The sequence below is a fragment of the Heterodontus francisci genome, chromosome 12, assembly GCF_036365525.1.
Source record: "Heterodontus francisci isolate sHetFra1 chromosome 12, sHetFra1.hap1, whole genome shotgun sequence".
NCBI classification, from domain to species: Eukaryota; Metazoa; Chordata; class Chondrichthyes; order Heterodontiformes; family Heterodontidae; genus Heterodontus; species Heterodontus francisci.
Genome location: NC_090382.1, coordinates 83,228,934 through 83,244,773, shown reverse-complemented (window position 1 = coordinate 83,244,773; position 15,840 = coordinate 83,228,934). Strand labels below are relative to the sequence as shown.

The following is a 15,840-nucleotide window of genomic DNA, read 5'->3' as shown; positions in this document are numbered from 1 at the left end:
TAAGGCTGAATCAGATTGTTCACAAGTTGGTGCCATATTTGACCCCGAGATAAGCTTCTGACCTCATAACCGAGCCATCACCTAAGACCATCTATTTCCACCTCCGTAACATTGCACAATTTCACCCTGCCTTAACTCAACTCATCTGCTGAAACCCTCATCCATGCCTTTGTTACCTCTAGATTTGAGGCAATCCTTGTTGGCCTCTCGCATTCTACTCTCCGTAAAATTGAGGTCATCGAAAACCCTGCTGCCCGTATCCTCACATTAAGTCCAGTTTCCCAGTCGCCGCTCTGCTTGCCGATCTACATCGATTCCTGATCAAATAAAGCCTTGATTTTTAAAATTCTCATCCTTGTTTTCAAATCCCTCCGTGGCCCCTCGCCCCTTCTCCAGCCCCATAACCCTCCAAGATATCTGAGCTCATCTCATTCTGTCCCCAAGAGAAGTCCTGATTTTAATCACTCCACCATTGGTGGCGATGTCGTCAGCTGCCTAGGTCCTAAGGTTCACCCGAAATCTCTATCTCTCTCTTCCTTTAAGACACTCCTTAAAACCTACCTCTTTGACCAAGCTTTTGGCCATCTGCCCTAATAGCTGCTTGTCTGGCTTGATGTCTGATTTTGCTTTATATTGCTCCTGTGAAGCACCTTGAGATGGTTTATGTTAAAGGTGCTATATAAATATAAGTTATGGCAGTTTTTGAAAATCTATTTAAAAGTAATATCTAATAATACACATTTGGTTCATCTTATAAAACTTCTTAAAGCTTTTTTTAAGAGCAGTTTCTAATACATTTGAGTGAAAAAGTATAGGAGTTGCAAAGTTGTGCCTGACTTGTATCAATCCTATTTGGTAAACAATTTGATATTTTACTGAAAAATACCATGCCTTATAGCTATGAGAATGTTATAGTACAGTCACTTATACTCTGGGCACAGCTTATTGTTTTCTGGTGAAGACAATGTAAATATAACTAAGTTAAAACTTTGGTTCAGTAGTTATTGAAGATGTTCTCTTAGCTACATCCTAAAGGCTTTTTTTGCCAACAGGAGGCAGGAAGCAGTGCACCAGTTAAAAGGCCACTCTTGTGATTTTCCCCATCATCTGATTTTCATTTTCTATTACAGAGTGTTGCCCAAGAAAGGTGATTTAATCCCTCACTAATTCTTTCCTAGGGGATCAGTTAGCTCTGTTGGCTAGACGGCTAGTGTGAAATGCAGAAAGATGCCAACAGCACAGGTTCAATCCCTGTACCGGCTATGGTAGTTCATGGAGGCCTGCCTCCTCGCCTTGCCCCACGCTTGAATGTTCTGACTGTGACGAGCTTTAAAAGGAAAAGGGATCTACAGATACACCAACGCACTCACACTGGTGAGAGACCGTTCACCTGCTCTGAGTGTGGGAAGGGATTCACTCAGTCATCCCACCTGCTGAGTCACCAGCTTGTTCACACTGATGAGAGACCACTTAAATGTTCTGATGACGCTCAAGCTATACATCACCAACTATGTCTCTCTAATGGGGAGTTATGCCTATCGTCCTTTGGGACTATGGCTAGAGCAAAAAAAATTCTTTGCTATCGCTGAAGAAACGTGGAGAAAATTGAAAGGATTGGCCAAGCAACAGTACTCATGCAGTTCATAGCAATGGAAAGCGTGTTGGTAAAAACTTATGAACAGGTGGCAAAACTGTCCTCTCGGGAAATAATGGATTGGAGGTTGAGGGAAGTAAATTACTGAAGGTAGTTTGTCTCTCTATTTCAGCCTGGCTCAATTGGTAGTGCTCTCACATCTGAGTCACCTGGGTTCATGTCCCACTGCAGGACTTGAGCACAAAAATCAAGTACTGAGGGAATGCTACACTGTCAGATGTGGATTCTATCGAATACAACGTTCAACTGGTGCTCCTTCTGCCCCCTCAGGTGGATGTAAAATGTCTCATGCCACTATTTCAATTAAGAGCAGGGGAGTTATCCCCTGTGTCCTGGTTAATATTTATCCTTCAATCAACCTCTTAAAGCATATTATCTGGTCATTATCACATTGTGTTTGTGGGAGCTTCTGCACAAACTGACTGCCACATTTCCTGCATTCCAGCAGTAACTACATTTCAAAAGTGCTTCATGGGTTGTAAAGCGCTTTGAGATGGCCAGTGGTCATGAAAAGTGCTATATAAATGCAAGTGTTTCTTGTTCAAAGAAAAGGCAAAAGTAGCAGATTCACGGCTTTACATACCTTTATAAATGTAGTGCTCATTAGGAAGGATCATTTTTTACATTTATGACAAGTTGTATTTAGTCAACGCCAGCATGCAGTCTGCTGAAAAGTCCAGTTGCACTTGCGATTTATGGAAAGAATATTTTGCGCGCTCATTTTTTTTGTTTGCTTTTACTGAAGAGAAGCTTTTGGGACAGGTTTGTTTGACCAGTAAGTCTTTTCCTATTCATCATTTTCATGTGTATTCAAGTCCAGAAAGAGGTTGGATAGATGGAAAAGCTAGTCATTATTAGCATGTCATTATTATTCCAACTTTTTAATGGAATTTTCTTGGAAGCCATACGATAAAGAAACTTTTGCAGAACTGATGAGTATGTGTGAAGACTTGTGTTAGCATGTTTCTGATTATCTCTCTTCTCATATGTCCCCTCCAAGTCTTGGTCTAGTTTTCAGCAAAGCAAATTCTTGCAGGAGCCAAGGAAAACTAGAATGCAGATTACACTGGTTAGGTTCAAGAGTTCTGGGATGTTCCCCTCTTGGGCAGAGACTGGGCCATGGTGGGAAGTTACAAATGGCTTGTGAATGCAAATTTTTGTTTTACTTGTAAATATTGTTCACTGTTACCATTTTCTTTCAAGCTGGCCAGCTCCAGAGTTCAATCCCAGCCAGATAAGACTTATTGTCTACCAAGATTGTGAGCGACGAGGAAGAAATGTTCTTTTTGACTCGAAAGCAATAAAGAAAACTGAGGAAACTTCAGCCTCAGTAAGTCATCAATTATTTTTTCTTTGCCAAATGGATGTCTATCAAGTCTGATCTGTACCAGTGTAAAAAAAAAATCATCTCGGCGTTGGGTTCAATTTGTGTTCTCCTTTTTCACTACTAATTTGTTTAATGGGTAGGAGAGAGAGGAAGGAAAGGAGTAAACCAGCCATCTTGCAATATGTAGACCTACATTTTTTTCTATTAGATCTGAATTCTTCCAGATTACAGAAACCAGAAGTGAGGCAATGACTTGACTTTTGTTCTCCTAATAGAAAAGTTGAATGCTCCAGATCCCAGCTAGTTATGCCACTCAACCGCAACCCCCCACAACCACAGTTATGATTTTCATTAGTAGCTATGTGGATTCAAGGAATTCTATTAAGCATAGGGAGTGGAAAACATTTCAAAAAGTGCTCAGATTATGAATTGCTGATGCATGCTTTTGGTCAGCCTTAGAGGAGAATTGACCATAGATGCCTGAGCCACTGGTCTTCCCCACAGATATGTCTTTTGAGATGAGCCATTGGCATTAAGGGTGGACTGTAAACTGAGAAGAAACATAGCTTATGAAAACCTTGGAAGATAATCCAAAATTGTGGCCTCTTGCATTTCCAAGTCATGCACATGGTGCGTTCTTCCCCTCCTTTCCCGCAACCCCAAAGATCCACTGTCCTGAATCAGGAACCATTTTGTGTGCAAAAGCAAAATACTGTAGTTGTTGGAAATCTATGAAATAAAAACAAAAAAGTGCTGGAAATACTCAGCAGGTCTGGCAGCATCTGTGGAGAGAAAGAAACAGTTAATGGGGATCTTATGTGGACGACGGGTCTCAGCCACCGGCTGAAGTGCTGGCAAGAGCCCCATGTCACCCCTCTGAGAAGGGCCAATTAGGCACTTAAGTAGACAGCAGCGGGCCTTCCCTGGGATTAAAGACCCCAACATAGGAAATCCCATCTGCTGTGAGCTGCCAGCCAATCAGACACCGACAATTCTTTCACTGAGCAGCGCCATATCAGAGGCGTCGGCTGCTGCCGGTAATGGGCCCACTGGAAGTGGGGGACCCAAGCCACATGTGAGTCAGGGTGGGGGTCTCGGGAGGGCGTTGTAGGGGGGTTGGCAGCAAGTGCAGAGGGTGGCTTACAGCGGGCCCTATGGGTTTGCTTGACGAGCTCCCTGTGCGCGACAGGCCCGTCCGGCGCATGGCTAATACTGATGGAGGCAGGATGAGAGCATTAATTGCCCACTTCAAGGCCTCAATTGGAGAGATGGGAAGGCCGTTCGCAGGCCTTCCCACCACGGAAGTGTTGATGTCGGGGGGGAAAAGTGCTCAAGGTCAAAAATTTAGCTGTTACAAACTTGTTTATATACACTGGAAGATTTTAAAGTCCCACAATGTGTTTTTTTTTCTCATGCACGTGAGTGTGTGAAATATTTCATCACAGGATGTAGTGCAACAAAGATTTCTTTCCAGTCTAAGTGCCTTTCTATCTCATGAGTTCTTAAAGAAGTCATATGATTATCATTCAGCTCCGCTACTTGTGTTCACAAGTGAAGTTATGGAAATGATCTGGAACTTCAAGCAAAGATATGAGTACAGTTGCATGGCTGTTGAAAAATATTATGCAACTGTGGCTTCAGTGCATGCAGGGGTTTGCCTGGGTAAAGTTTCTCTTTCGCCCCCCCCAAGTTGCCCACCCTCCTTATTAAAGGGGGTAATTATGGTATGGCGAGTAATTAGTACTCTGGATATAGGAATTGAAAATAAGAGGTAAAATTTCAAAATCAAAAGACCTCTGGCAATACATTTTAAAATTAAAGTACGAGTGAATTTTCCATGTTCCACATGGGGAGTTGAGGCTACGTATTCAGGTTAAACCAGTTAGAAGGCGATAGGAAACTCCATTACAGTGGGGAAGGAGTCATGAGGAAGGGAGAGATGGGGGGTGGGGGGGTGTGTGCATTTGGGGACAATTAAATGTATGGCATTGGGCCAAGACCCATTTCTTTACCTTGGTTGGGGGGTGTTAAATGAATCCAAATCAAACAAAACCAAATACAGATCCTTTTTTTGATAGTTTATTGACAGAATGCATAATTACACATCTCTGCCTTCTGTTCCCCAACCACCTTGTGCCCAGAAGGCTCTCTTTTTATTTTCACTTCATATCCTTAATTGAACAATGCTCTTCAGCTGTTTACCTTGAACAACCTAACTAACCATTAACAGAGGAAAGGGGGAGGAGGGCAGGGGTGGGCAGGATGAGGCACGAGTGAATCAGGAAGGATTAGTTAGCAATGGGCAGGACCAATTACCCTTTGGTGTTTATTTTTTGGGGGCGGGGGGGCGGGGTGGTGGTCAAGACACTGGTGGTGGTAAGCAACTACAGTTGCTTGGGCCCAATTCCATCATCTTGGGGGGAGTGTGGTGGAAGAGAGTAATTGTCCTTTCAGAAGTGGGAGGGCAAAGGCAATTTTTTTTGTGTTGGAATAGAGGTTGGTGCTGAGTTGCTTCTGGGTAAAGGGATAACAGGCACTGTTTGTTAATGTGATGGGGAGCATGGGTGACAGGATTAACTTTTTATAATAAATAAAAGCAAAATACTGCAGATGCTGGACATCTGAAATAAAAACCAGAAATGCTGGAAATACTCAACAGGTGTGGCACCATCTGTGGAGAGAGAAGCAGAGTTAACGTTTCAGGTCAGTGACCCTGCATCAGAACTGGCAAAGGTTAGAAATGTAATAGGTTTTAAGCAAGTAAAGCGGGGATGGGCCAAGAGATCACAAAAGTGAAGGTGTTTATAGGACAGGGTCACAGAGAAAAACTAACCAGAAGGTCATGGAGCAAAGTCAAACTGTATGTTAATGGTGTGTTGAAAGACAAAGCGTTAGTGCAGAGAGGGTGTTAATGGACAGAAAAATGAACAGCACTGGCCCAAAGCACAAACATGGAAAAAAAGTGGGCAGACACATGGGGTTAAAAAAATTGAATGATGAAACAAACTAAAATAAAATAAAAAAATTTTCAAAATGAAAATAAAAAGGGGGCCCATCATGCTCTGAAATTATTGAACTCAATGTTCAGTCCAGTAGGCTGTAGCATGTCTAATCGGTAAATAAGATGCTGTTCCTCGAGCTTGTGTTGATGTTCACTGGAACACTGCAGCAAGCCCAGGACAAATATAGGGGCATTAGAGCAGGGGGTGTGTGTGTCGAAATGGCAAGCAACCGGAAGCTCAGGGTCGAAGTTTCAGTGGGGGAGCATTTCGGGAACAGTGACCATAATTCCGTAAGTTTTAAGGTACTTGTGGATAAGGATAAGAGTAGTCCTCGGGTGAAGGTGCTAAATTGGGGGAAGGCTAATTATAACAATATTAGGCAGGAACTGAAGAATTTAGATTGGGGGTGGCTATTTGAGGGTAAATCAACATCTGACATGTGGGAGTCTTTCAAACGTCAGTTGATTAGAATCCAGGACCAGCATGTTCCTGTGAGGAAGAAGGATAAGTTTGGTAAGTTTCGGGAACCTTGGATAACGAGGGATATTGTGAGCCTAGTCAAAAAGAAAAAGGAAGCATTCGTAAGGGCTAGAAGGCTGGGAACAGACGAATCCCTTGAGGAATATAAAGACAGTAGGAAGGAACTTAAGCAAGGAGTCAGGAGGGCTAAAAGGGGTCATGAAAAGTCATTGGCAAACAGGATTAAGGAGAATCCCAAGGCTTTTTATACGTATATAAAGAGCAAGAGGGTAACCAGGGAAAGGGTTGGCCCACTCCAGGACAGAGGAGGGAATCTATGTGTGGAGCCAGAGGAAACGGGCGAGGTACTAAATGAGTACTTTGCATCAGTATTCACCAAAGAGAAGGACTTGATGGGTGATGAGCCTAGGGAAGGGAGTGTAGATAGTCTGGGTCATGTCGTTATCAAAAAGGAGGAGGTGTTGGGCGTCTTGCAGAGCATTAAGGTAGATAAGTCCCCAGGTCCTGATGGGATCTACCCCAAAATACTGAGGGAGGCATGGGAAGAAATTGCTGGGGCCTTGACAGGAATCTTTGCATCCTCATTGGCTACAGGTGAGGTCCCAGAGGACTGGAGAATAGCCAATGTTGTTTCTTTGTTTAAGAAGGGTAGCAAGGATAATCCAGGAAATTATAGGCCGGTGAGCTTTACGGCAGTGGCAGGGAAATTATTAGAGAGGATTCTTCGGGACAGGATTTACTCCCATTTGGAAACAAATGAACTTATTAGCAAGAGGCAGCATGGTTTTGTGAAGGGGAGGTCGTGTCTCACTAACTTAAGTTTTTTGAGGAAGTGACGAAGATGATTGATGAAGGAAGGGCAGTGGATGTTGTCCATATGGACTTCAGTAAAGCCTTTGACAAGGTCCCTCATGGCAGACTGGTACAAAAGGTGAAGTCACACGGGATCAGAGGTGAGCTGGCAAGATGGATACAGAACTGGCTCGGTCATAGAAAAAGAGGGTAGCAGTGGAAGGGTGATTTTCTGAATGGAGGGATGTGACTAGTGGTGTTCCTCCAGGGATCAGTGCTGGGACCTTTGCTGTTTGTAGTATATATAAATGATTTGGAGGAAAATGTAGCTGGTCTGATTAGTAAGTTTGCGGACGACACAAAGGTTGGTGGAGTTGCGGATAATGATGAGGATTGTCAGAGGATACAGCAGGATATAGATCGGTTGGAGACTTGGGCGGAGAAATGGCAGATGGAGTTTAATCCGGACAAATGTGAGGTAATGCAATTTGGAAGATCTAATGCAGGTGGGAAGTATACAGTAAATGGCAGAACCCTTCGGAGTACTGACAGAGAGATCTGGGCGTACAGGTCCACAGGTCACTGCAAGTGGCAATGCAGGTGGATAAGGTAGTCAAGAAGGCATACGGCATGCTTGCCTTCATCGGTCGGGGCATAGAGTATAAAAATTGGCAAGTCATGCTGCAGCTGTACAGAACTTTAGTTAGGCCACACTTAGAATATTGCGTGCAATTCTGGTCGCCACACTACTAGAAGGATGTGGAGGCTTTGGAGAGAGTACAGAAGAGGTTTACCAGGATGTTGCCTGGTCTGGAGGGCATTAGCTATGAGGAGAGGTTGGATAAGCTCTGATTGTTTTCATGGAACGATGGAGGTGGAGGGGAGGGGTGACATGATAGAGGTTTACAAAGTTATGAGTGGCATGGACAGAGTGGATAGTCAGAAGCTTTTTCCCAGGGTGGAAGAGTCAGTTACTAGGGGACATAGGTTTAAGGTGCGAGGGGCAAAGTTTAGAGGGGATGTGTGAGGCAGGTTCTTGACACAGAGGGTGGTGAGTGCCTGGAACCTGCTGCCGGAGGAGGTGGTGGAAGCAGGTACGATAGCGACATTTAAGAGGCATCTTGACAAATACATGAATAGGATGGGAATAGAGGGATACGGTCCCTGGAAGTGCAGAAGGTGTTAGTTTAGACAGGCATCAAGATCGGCGTTGACTTGGAGAGCCAAATGGCCTGTTCCTGTGCTGTACTGTTCTTTGTTCTTTGTAACGAGCCAATGGAATTCTCTACCACAGAAAGCAGTTGAGGCTAAATCATTGAATATATTCAAAGAAGAGTATAGTTCTTGGGGCTAATGGGATCAAGGGGTACAGGGGGAAAGCAGGAACAGGTTACTGAGTTTGGATGATCAGCCATGATTGTATTGAATGGCGGAGCAGGCTCAAAGGACTGAATGGCCTACTCCAGCTCCTATTTTTCTATGTTTCTATGCTTTCGGACTGAGTGGAGGTGTTCCGCAAAGCGATCACCCAACCTGCGTTTGGTCTCCCCAATGTAGAGACCACATTGTGAGCAGTGAATACAGTATACTAAATTGAAAGAAGTAGAAGTAAATCACTGCTTCACCTTAAAGGAGTGTTTTGGGGCCTTGGATAGTGAGGAGAGAGGAGGTAAAAGTGCAGGTATTACACCTCCTGCGATTGCATGGGAAGGGGATGAGGTGTTGGGGGTAATGGAGGAGTGGACCAGGGTGTCATGGAGGGAATGATCCCTTCGGAATGCTGACGGGAGGGGAAGATGCGTTTGGTAGTGGCATCGTACTTGATGTGGCGGAAATGGCGGAGGATGATCCTTTTGGATGTGGAGGCTGGTGGGGTGGAAAGTGGGAGGGGAAGGGGTGAGGTGTTTAACTTCTTATTAGTTAGGAGCTGAAATCGTGCTCAGAGTTAGGTGGCCATAAAAAAGAGAGAATGAACATGCACATCAAGAATCTTTCTTGACCTAAGGGCATCCCAAAGCACATCACAGCCAATGACGTAATTTTGAATTGTGGTCGCTGATGCAATATCGAGAAACGCAGCAAAAGAAGACAAATAATAGAGCTGTTAAGTGAAATACAAAAATAAACTTGAAGGCTATCAAGATTAGCACTTTTTTTTTAACAATTATATTGGAAGGCGAAAAGGTACTCTCAGGTAATGTGGATCCTTTAAAAACAGCTGTGGGTAATATTGCAAATGAAAATAAGGAAACACGGTCGAGGAAAAAGGTGATAATTCTGACATTCCAGGGAAACTAATGATAAGATAAGGACTGGAAATCAATAAATTTAAAGAAAGAAAACCATATTAGAGAAAACAGTGACCCAGTGGTTTCCACCCCAGTAAGTTGGTCAGGAAATTGCTGATACTTCAACCATAATCTTCCAAAGCGCTCTTGATTCAGGAATTGTCCTTTTTTGAGATTAGAAAATTGCAAATGTAACTATTATTTAAGAAAGGTGAGAAAGAGAGACTAGGAAATTATATACCTGTTGGGCTGTTGTGAAGAATTTATTGGAATCTATAATTTAGGACAGAGTGACTTAGCACTTAGAGAAATCTGAGCTGATCAGAGAGAGCCAACTTGGATTTATAACGGGTAGGTCATGTCAAACCAACCTAATTGAATTTTTTGAGGATGTAACTTAAGTATTAGACGGGAACATGAATGGATGTAGTTTACATGGACTTTCAGAAAGCATTCAGTAAGATTCCATGTAAGAGACTTTTAGCTAAAATTAAAGCCCATTGAATTGAAGGCAAATTCTTGACTAGGTTAGGAGATTGGTTAGGTGGGAGAGTAGGAATAATGGATATGCACACGTGTTAGAAGGAAGTGACTAATGGTGTCCCATAAGGATCTCTGCTGGGGCGTCAACTATTCACTGTATACTTACATAACACAGTAGAGAGCCATATATCCAAGATTAGTGGCATGGTAAGCAGTGTGAACAGGAACATAATATTACAAAGAAATATTAACTGGTGGATAGGTAAAACTGTGACAGATTGACTTCAATGCAGTTAAGTGTGGTCATCCATTTAGAACCAAAAAAAAAGATCCAAGTATATTTAAATGTTGAAAAGCTAGGAACAGTGGAGGTCCAAAGAGATCTAGGGATCTGTGTAGCAGTCAGGAACAAAAGAATAATCAAAAAGGCTAATGGAATGTTAGCTTTTATATCTAGAGGGCTAGACTATAAAGGGGAGGAGGTTTTGCTACAATTTTTTTTTTAGAAGGCCTGGTCAGACCATACCAGGAGCACCCTATACAGTTCTGCGCACCAAACCTTATATATTGGCCTTGGAAGGAGTGCAGCACAAGATCACCAGGATATTATCAGAGGTTTAGATTATGCAGAGTGATAGGCTTGTATTCCTGTAATTTTGAAGGGAAAGGGGTGATTTGGTTGAGGTTTCTTGGATTTTGAAATAAATTGTTAGAGTACACAGAGATAAACTTAATCTGCTGGAAGGGGAATCTTAGAATAAGAGCCTGTCTATTCAGAAGAGAAGTTAGGAAACACTTATTCATGCAAAGGATGGTAAAACTGTGGAACTCCTTTTTTCCTTAAAAAGAAATAGATGCTAGCTCAATCAATAATTTTAAATCTAAGCAATAGATTTTTGATAGTCAAGGATATTAATATATCTGGAGCCAAGGCGAACAGATGGAGTTACAATATAGTGTAGCCATGATCTCATCAAATGGTGTAACAGGCTTAGGGGCTAAATGGCCTACACCGGTGTCCCACTTTGTGCACATCAATATCCCACAAACATCAATGAGATAAATGACCAGATAATCTGTTTCATTGTTAGTTGAGGGATGAATATTAGCCAGGGCACACAAAGAACTTCCTTGCTCGTTTTTGAAACATCTGTCCAAAAGAAAAGGGGGAGCCCTGGTTTAATGTCACATCCAAAAGTCAGCACCTCTTTACAAATGTGTATGGGGTGGTGTGCTGGTTTCTGCTCTGGGGAGGTCAATAACTGTAGTTCTGCTCAGTGGATTGGGGTCGTGTTTGCTCATTCACATATGGTGGGATAGCTCTGATTTTAGTTCAGTGCAATGGGGGGATTTATCATTATCTCTGGTCACTGGGGGTTTGGTGCCAAATTTGAGCAGATTGGGTGATGAGGCCTTGTTTTCCGTGCAGTGCAGGATAAAGGGAGGGATGTCTGTTCAATATGGGTGGGGTGGGGGGAGGTTCTGTACTTTTCAAGGTTTTGGCCAACCTTTTCTTTCCATTCCTTAACTTGGGTCATTGAGATAGCCCCCAAATCTCCATCTCATCTTAGTTATTGATATTTTCTTGCTTTCACACTTAATATTGAATTGGTCATTGACTGATCAGGGTGTGGAATTGTCCTGAACTTTGCTTACTTGGGGTGGGGTTTAATCTCAGTGGCTTATGATTTTTACTGGATGGGGTATTGTCCTATATCATGCTGTTAGTGGGGGCCCAATCTCTGCTCAGTCCCGAGGGGCAGCAGGTTTTTAATCATGTGCTGTGGCTGCCCCAATATTTTCTCAGCTGGATGGAGAGCAGTTGACCAGATATGTGCTGACAGGGAAAGGGAAGTCTGTGATGTGTAGATATGTGGGGTTTCTTCCTGATTTATTTCTTTGGTAATTTTTTATTTCTGGAATCTGTTGCCGAGATCTTTTTTTTGCATAAATGTATTCAGGGTGTGCTGAGTTCTCAGGCAGTAAATGGCAAAGCTTCAGGACTTCTATGAAAGTGGTGGGTCAATTCTTGGCTTTACTTGTCTTCGATCTTGCATTTCATCACTATCTTTTACGTTTTCATCACCGGCCGCTAGTATTTCACATGAAACATGACGAAAATTTTTGTGAGAATTTTAGCATGTTTGCCAACCAAAGTTCTATAAGTCTACAAGTGCTTTCAGCATCCCTGTAAACACTGGCATTTTAATTACCAATTTTGATGTGTCTTGGGATGTATTTGCCCTGGTCAGCTCCTCGGACACCATAAATAGGAATTTTAGATTGGAATGCATATTGGACATTACTGAAGCTGCTGTTTTGAGGCCTATATGTAAAACTGAATGCTGCCTCATTGTAATCGATGTCATCTAATGTTACCTTTGCAGTGCCACTTACAGGCCTGGTACCATTGACATCCTGAGCCATCAACATTGAGTATATAATAGATATTCATAGAATATTAGAGCACAGAAGAAGGTCATTCAGCCCATTAAGTGTGCACTGGCTCTTTCAAAGAGCAATCCATTTAGTCCCACTTTTTCTCATATCCCTGTAATGTTCTCTCCAAGTTATGTTAAAAAGAAACCTCATGTCACCTCTGCTTCTTTCACCAGTCACCTTAATTCTGTGCCCTCTGGCATGTAGCTTGATATTTTTCTTCCCTGTCTCCCATTCGCTATTTTTAGCAGATGATTTAGCAGAGCAGTACTAACTTTTAAAACTATCCTACTTACAGAAAGTTTGCAGTGATATTCAAGTAAAGATTCTTGAGAAATACTGTCATACAAAATGCAGTACATGTACCAGCTCTTCAGACAGCCTCTCTTCCTTATCTTCATCTGCTGCTAATATTAAAGATCAGTCTTCTAAATGCCAGGTAAGGCCTGAATGTGTGAATTTTAACCCTTATATTTAAGTTTCTCTAAACTAATTCTTTGAAAACTAATCTGAAAATTACATTGGATGGAATTTAGTTCACTCGATTCATTCTTTATAATTATAGGTATAATATTGGTAAATTATTTCAGTTGATGAATGGGCCCACTCTTCAGAGTATGGGAAGACAATGTGTATCTCATTCTTTACTCCCCAGCCATCAACATTGAATAAAAGCAATCTTTGCTGATTACCTGGGGCACTTGTCGATAACTAACTGGTCATTTTAACGTGCTAACATTCTGAAGTTGTTTTCCTGTTGTTTCAAAGCTGTGGAAACTTAGTTAAGTAGAAATGTCATTGGTATATCTCAAGGTAGCTAATTAACACTTCACATTACTGTGGCAACGAGCTGGTTTTATCTTTGTTTTAACAACATTAAACTAGAAACACTTGAATTCAGCATTAAAGAAATAGTATAAATTTTAAGCACAATTTAGGCAATAAATATATAATCTAAATTGTTAGTGATATTGTCCTTAGTTTGGAGTTAAGACATGCCATTAGATCTGTACTGTACATCAATATTATATGCATAAATGAGCACATCAGAACTTAACACCCCTCACCTAGGTCAGCACAACAAAATGAAAAATGTTGGGAGTTGCCCTTTGTATATCTGGTTTGAAATTGAAGTGCATCCCATATGTGCAATGAGAATTTAACCACTTATTTTTGCAAATCTAGTGTTCTTCAGTACTCTGGTGCCAGTAATCGAAACATAGCCCTCGACATTAAACCTCCCATAACGGCTGTTTGAAATTTTAAAATGAACACATTCCTTACGCATCACATACCCAGTTGTGGTCTGTGCATATCAGGATCAGCTAATGGTCAGATGAAGCTGCCTCCAGCCAAAGTAACTAAAGAATGCTTTGCTGCTTTAAATACCTACACGTTCTGAACAGTAAGGAAATGCAGAATAATAGTGACCTTTGTGTGTGATGTAATGTGATGCTCAGTCCTGCAGAGCACCATAAGGTAAAAGTGTATGAATACATCTATTTAAGTATCTTTCATAAGAAAATGGAAAACTTAATGTTTGGATTGGAAAATGAAATGCTAGTGCCTGTGCTTAGCAGTCTGGCTAAACACCAGAATTGTTGACAGTTGGGTCAATAATTATGGAATTTTTTTCTGTAGTCCCCACAAATAGAACTAATTCTTCTGATCCATACTGAGACTTGGATACATCCAGTGTGCACAGGGTACACTTTTCTTCATCAATGGCAATATCCTTTACTTTTGACTGCCAAAAATATTGACTCCATTGGGAGGAAGGAATAATTTTTACATAAGTGTGTGAGCCAAAAACTGCCAGCATGTGATATTTCTGTTATATTTTGAACAGATTGTACAGTGATTCAACCTTGATATGTTAATAGTTGAATAATTATTACGGATTTCTCCCCATGCTCTGTCTGTAATTTGTTTTTCACGTTTTAAAGAGAGAAACAGCCAAAAAAGTGAGTTATAAATTAAACCATTCCATTAAAATGTATTTCCAGTTTCCCACATGCATTGAATTTGAAATGAGACTCAAAGTCACCCATTATTCTGATTTGCATGATGCTCATATGTTATAATACATACAGCCCTATAATAAAATCTGAGCAGTAGTCTGTTTAATGTATCTTAAAAATAAATACCCTGACATCTATTTAAATTTGATTTTCTAGAATTCTCGACCATCCTCAGATGCCAATATGCTTGGTGAGATGATGTTTGGCTCTGTGGCAATGAGCTACAAAGGTTCCACATTAAAAATCCACCAGATACGGTGAGAGGACATTGTGTTCTAACAAGTTGTAAAATCTTTATGTAACACGTTCAGTTTCTAAAGCTCTTTTAAGTTTTAAAAACTAAATTTTGGTTGGATTTACTAGGTAAAAGTTTGGCCCAGCCAAAGTTTAAAGTTTTTGTCTGATGTTCACAGCTGTTTCCATTTGATAACATTGCTTTAGGATTAATTAACTGGCTACATAAAGGAGATGTATAGTTCCCTGCGTTGACCCTTAATTCATAAAATTTTGTGTACATGTATCGATTTTTTTTTTCTCTAACCTCCATCCTTCTCCACCTCACACCCTCCATGTGACACCGTGAATGGCAGCAGTACACCATTGGCCCTTGGCACCACCCCACTTGGTATGATATCATGGAACAGCCCCCTTGCTGTTAAAAATGGGAAGGCTGCAGAAAATGGCTGGCCCTGAAATTCCTGTCGGCAGCTCCACCAGCTCAAGTGTAGCAGAGCAGAACCCCTGTATGTTCAAGTGCAAAAGCCCAGACCCCAACCCAAATTGATATGCCCCCACAAAGAAAAAGGGTGGTATTGCCAAATCTAGAGCCCCTAGTTATCTAGGAGTATGCAGGCTATGATATAGCAGAAAAAGAAAGCTTATGACAGTCACAAGAAACTTAATACTTTAGAAAGCCTTGAGGAGTGTAGAAAGTGCAGGGGTGAAGTAAAAAAGGAAATTAGGAAAGCAAAGAGAAGACATGAAAAAATATTAGCAGGTAGACAAGGAAAACCAAAAATGTGTTAACAGTATATTAAGAGCAAGTGGATAACTAAGGAAAAGGTAGGGCCCATCAGAGATGTACAAGGTGACTTATGCATGTTTACAGAAGACGTGGGCAGGGTTCTTAATGAGTACTTTGTTTCTGCCTTCACAAAGGAGAGGGATGGTGCAGACATTGTAGTTAAAGAGGAGGAGTGTGAAATATTAGATACGGTAAGCATAATGAGAGAGGAAATACTGGAGGGTTTGACATCCTTGAAATTGGATAATTCGTCAGGGCCGAATGGATTGTATCCCAGGCTGTTAAAGAAAGCCAGGGAGGAAATAGTACATGCTCTGAGAATCATTTTCA

General features: G+C 41.6%; 1 protein-coding gene across 1 annotated transcript in view; it reads left to right on the top strand.

The window, feature by feature from the left end:
- LOC137375960 (folliculin-interacting protein 1-like) overlaps window positions 1-15,840 on the top strand; it is a 132,620-nt gene that overhangs the window by 55,139 nt on the left and 61,641 nt on the right. The window contains 3 exon segments of the mRNA XM_068043760.1: window positions 2,858-2,984; window positions 12,764-12,904; window positions 14,643-14,743. Coding sequence (XP_067899861.1) covers window positions 2,858-2,984; window positions 12,764-12,904; window positions 14,643-14,743 — 369 coding nt within the window.